Source organism: Orycteropus afer, unplaced genomic scaffold (genome assembly GCF_000298275.1).
Source record: "Orycteropus afer afer isolate SDZICR_OR568_19922 unplaced genomic scaffold, OryAfe1.0 scaffold00026, whole genome shotgun sequence".
NCBI lineage: Eukaryota > Metazoa > Chordata > Mammalia > Tubulidentata > Orycteropodidae > Orycteropus > Orycteropus afer.
In genome coordinates this window covers 18,747,875-18,753,097 of record NW_006921613.1, presented here as the reverse complement: position 1 = coordinate 18,753,097, position 5,223 = coordinate 18,747,875, and the positions used below count along the sequence as shown (strand labels likewise).

General features: G+C 35.0%; 1 protein-coding gene across 1 annotated transcript in view; it reads right to left on the bottom strand.

The window, feature by feature from the left end:
• The window catches only part of TMEM87A (transmembrane protein 87A), a 73,164-nt gene that overhangs the window by 31,358 nt on the left and 36,583 nt on the right, over nt 1–5,223 (bottom strand). Inside the window, exon 7 of the mRNA XM_007935284.2 lies at nt 2,277–2,394. Coding sequence (XP_007933475.1) covers nt 2,277–2,394 — 118 coding nt within the window. The remainder of the gene's footprint in view (nt 1–2,276; nt 2,395–5,223) is intronic.

Below are 5,223 nucleotides of genomic sequence, written 5' to 3'. Positions count from 1 at the left end.
GGCAGGAATAGGCCTTGGGTTACTGCTGGTAATCCTGTCTTCCTCTTGTAGGGTTAGAGGAGGTTGGAACATGTGGCCTCCTTGCCGTTTTTGCAACCTTATACAAACTGTTATAGAGAATATTAAAAAAGGAGATATTCCACAATTCATTGTAAGAGACCAGCTCTGGTAGCGTAGTACCTAAGGCACTTGACTGCTAACCAGAAGGCTGATGGTTCAAACCCACCAGCCACTCCTTGGAAGGAAGGCTGGGCAATCTACTTCTGTAGGGATACTGCCTCAAAAACCCAAGGAGGGGTCGCTATGAGTCGGGTCTGACTCGATGGCACATAACAACAACAACAGCATAACCTGGATGTTAAAACCAGTGGAAGATAATACAAGAAAAGAAAATCACAGGCCAATCTCATTTTAAACATACACAAAAATTTCTAGAATCCAGCAATGTGTATTTATATGTATATGTGTATGTTTATGTATGAATATGCAAATGTGTGTGTGTGTATCAAGACCAAGTAGTGGTATCCCAGAAATTCAAAGGTGCATTAGAAAACCAGTTAATAAACATACCACATTTACAGATTACTGGCAGCCCCTGGATTACAAACAAGCTCTGTTCCTATGTCTGTCTTTAAATTCAATTGTATCTAAGTAGAACAGCCACTCCTCGGAAGGAAGGTTGGGCAATCCTACTTCCGTAGTGATACTGCCTCGGAAACCCAAGGAGGGGTCGCTATGAGTCAGGGCTGACTCGACGGCACATAACAACAACAACAGAACAGGTAGGTAGTTCGCATCTACGTCTGTATTTAAATTAAATTATATGTAAGTCAGAACAGTTAGGCAGTTGGTATCTAATGTCAGTTAGTCAAATGTTTGTGTAAGTATACAGTGTACCTTTCTGTGCATAAAAACCATTAAAGAAACACTTCCAAAAACACTAAAATATCTTTAACATAATAATAATATTTGGAAGCAAGTCTCAAAGTAGCACCCATTTGTTATTACCAACCATTATATTCACTTCGAATTTTTAATATAATAGGCTTTACAGGAATTGGTTCATAACTAGAGTTTGTACATAAATCAGACGTTAAAAACAGGAACTACCTGTAAGTGTGAAAACCTAAATTATCACTTTAATGAACACATGCAAATCATTTTTAACTGAACATTCATTCTTAACATTTAAAAAAAATTAAACGGAAACAGAAAATCTTTCTGGTAAACCAGAAAGGACCATCACTAACCAAAAACAGAGCATTTTGAAAAATCTGTAGTAACCATCATACATACTTAATGGAGAAATGTACCAATATTGCCAAGTCAGGAGCAGGGTGAAGAAAGCTGCCAACATTATTTCCACTCAAATACTATGTGTTATGGACTGTGTCCCCCAAAATATGTTGTAAATCCTAATCTCTATGCCTGTGGTTTAATCCCATTTAGGAATGTGTTGTCTTTGCTATGTTAATAAGGCAGGATTAGCATAGGTGTATCTTGGGCCAATCTCTTTTGAGATATAAAGACATTCAATACAAGCTAGCTAGGAGAGACAGGGAAGAGAGACACCAAGCACAGGAAGGTTGCTGAGAAGAAACAAGAACCTTCCTCCAGAGGCAACAGAGAAGCACTTCCCCTAGGGCCAATGCACTAATTTCGGACTTCTTGCCTCCTAAACTGTGAGAAAATATTTATCTGTTTGCCACCCATTTGAGGTATTTCTGTTACAGCACTAGATAATCAAGATACTATGCTTGAGAAAATGGGAGTAAGGAAACTAAAAAATAGAAGAAATAGAAAAACAAACCACAAAAAACAAGACCATTAGGAAGTAACCACAAACATCCAGGTAAGAGATGATGATTTTGTGAACTAGGCAGTGATGCTGAAAAGTAGATCACTAAGAAAAATTCCTGCGATATTAAGAAATCACAAAAGTCAGTGACTATGTTTTTACAAGTCTAGTTAAGACTATTGGGAAGATTATACCAATTTTAAAAACAGGAAGAAATTATACCAATTTTAAAAACAGGAAGAAAAATGAACATTAATGTGAATAATACAAGGAATCATGTATCAAGCGCCTAGACTATCTCTGGTACATATTTAGACATAGAAAAATATTGTAATTCCTATCACTCAATTTCTCCACTTCACAACAAATATCCATAATAAATTACTCCCTCTCTTAAAGCAATTTTATACTACCCACTAGCTATGAGCACAACAGAATTTAAAACATTTTTTTTTTTAAACAAATGAATGGAACTTACTGGTAAAAAGATTACTTAGTGAATTTTCCTTCATTGATTCTTTTGAAGATGAAATACCAATATGTACAATAAAAATGTATGGTGCATCCTGCCACGTTTTCAATGGTTCATGCATTACCTAGAGTGGGAAAAAGACATTAAATCTTCCAGTCTTAAGAATTTAGAACACAGGATAATAATAAAATGTGAAAATTTTGCTCCAGAAATCTGCCCAGAAACATGGTAGAGTCTTTCACTTTCATCCATTAAAACAGGAGACATAACAACAAAAGACATCTAAGTATATACAATAAAAGAGTTTAATTATAAATTAGAAAGGCAGAATATCTGCTACCCTGTTACACACAAAATTCACATGTTTATTTATTTTTATTATGAGGAAAACTTCAACTAGAAGCATTAAATGTGTTTAACCAAATCATGTTGGGATATTAAGTTACACTTTACACAGATGTCTTCAACAAACTAAGATTATTTAATCACCTAAAAAAATCCATGATGATGTAAGTATGAATTATAAACAATTTTTTAATCTAATACCCTTTTCTTAATGGCTGAAATTTCTGCCAGTATAGTCTCTCATTTTTATCAAAAATGTAATCTTGTGCTAGTATATATATAAAGGAAGATTCACCACTCCTCAAAGACAAGGAAGTTAACAGCCTCAGTGCCGACAGAACGGATTACTCAGGAAGAATCTGATTCAAGGACAGAGAGCTTGTGCACACCCATAGGAAAAAGCCTTCAAAAGATTCATAGCCATAGATACAACAGAGGCATGTAGAAAATAACTGGTTTCTTCTTCCATGCATCTAAAATAAAAGACTGCTGAGTTAGATCTGCAATTTATTATGATCTTCTCCTAAAAGGAGCAGCTTTATCCAAGGATCTCTGGGAGATCTTCAGTTGACTAGGAAGCCCTTCAAATTTTCCCATTTACGCATTTTCCTAGGGGACCACAGCTTTTACCCAATTCTCAAAAGGTTCTACAACCCAAGAAAATGTTATTTATTAGCTTATCTTAGTAACTTAAGAACATAAATGCCATCCTGAATCATATGTGGATTTATCTCAACCTCATCTCTCTCTAAGAAGCTCTGGTGGTGCAATGCCTAAGGCATTTGACTGCTAACCAGAAGGTTGGGAGTTCAAACTCACCAGCCATTCTGTGGAAGGAAGATGGGGCAATCTACTTCCGTAAAGATTTACCTCCTCAGAAACTCAACAGGGGTGCTGTGAGTCAGAAGTGACTCAACGGCAGTGGGTTTTTGGTTAACCTCTCTCTGATAAGAAAATTTACAGCCTCAAAGTTATAGGTACATCACACATCCTATTACCCAAAATTAACTGAATCTTTCCTGAACCTATTCATTAACCTATAACACTTTGGAGTAATAAGCTGTTCTGTCATTAGTTTTATGTTATCTTAAAACTATCTTTTCTAAATTTCAAGAGGGAATGATTAATTCTCCTACTCCAGAATGTGACAAAGCTTACATCTAATTCCAGAAATACAAAAAGTCCGACTTGTAAAAAGAATACGTGTTATGCCAGGCATTCTGTTAAGCATGTAACATGTATTACCTACTTCACCCTCACAATAATCCTATCGAGTAAGCATTATTATGAACTACATTTTATACTTTAAGAAACAGAGGCATAAGGAAAGTAAGAACTTATGGAGTTGGATTCTAAATCTAGGACATCGACTCCATTGCTCTTAATTAACCACTACCTCAATTACTTTTTATCTCCTCTAAGCTTAATAGACTATTTAAAAAAACTCAGAGTCTTTGCAATATTGCCTCAAAAATTTCAATTTCCCTCAATAAACCTTTACTAACCTCATTAGGTATTTAGTAAGGTAAGAAGATTATAGCTGCATGTGATACCTCAGACACCAATGTTCCTAGAAAAATATACTGTAAGACTGGTTTTGTTCTTAATACATTTAATTTGTATATTATTAATTTGTATTTTTTATCAAGTACTCCTTTGTCAAAATTATGATGGTAAATATAACCAGATTACCACTTAAATCACCAGAAATCTGAATTAATTGAAAAGAATAAAATGTTTTCATGGGGAGAAAGATAAGAAGAGGACTTTACCCTCACACATTTGTTTTATCTGAGCTTTAAAAAAAACAAGAGGGTGGGTGGGGAAGTGAATTTGTGAGTATCCGTCTTAAAAGGATTAAGCACTATTTTACCCTTTAGGCCCAATTTTCAGAAAAGAAGATCATTCCATGATTTTTTGCTTAACTATAATATTAATAAGTATTTATAAATATTACTTGTGATAGTCATTCAAAAGGGTCATCTTTCAGCCAGCTTTGGATATTAAGAACAAGGTCCAAGCCTTCAGAAAAATTTAAAGTATGCTAGGCCCAGAAGGCAACTGAATAAACCACAATTACAAACAACCAACATGCATTTAACTGAAAGTTACACTTCAATTTTTTCAGTATAATTTATAATAATAAATCCCCACTTTCACCTGACAAATTGCATATAATCTGTTTTATATAATACCAACCATTGTTGGTGAGGAAAAAGGGAAAGTTCCCCTGACTTTGTTGGAACCATAAACCGTTACAGTTTCTGCACAGCAATTTGACAAACCAGAGAAAAAACCTTTTTGAACTGTTCATACACTTGGATCAGCAATTCTGCCTGTAGGAATTTAGCCTAAAGAAAACATTATAAACACACACATGTAGCTAGTATCATGAATTATCTGTAATAGCAACAAACTGGAAACAATCCAAATGTCTATCAATTGGGATATGATTATAAAAATCATGGTAAAATGAAATATTATGCAACCAACAAAAAAAGTGAGGTAGTGGAGAGAACAATCATGGGAGAAGGAAGGGCTGCTTATGCACAGGGAGATAGCTCAGGGTGCAGAAGAGTATGAAGGGATGGACACTGGGAGGAGGTAA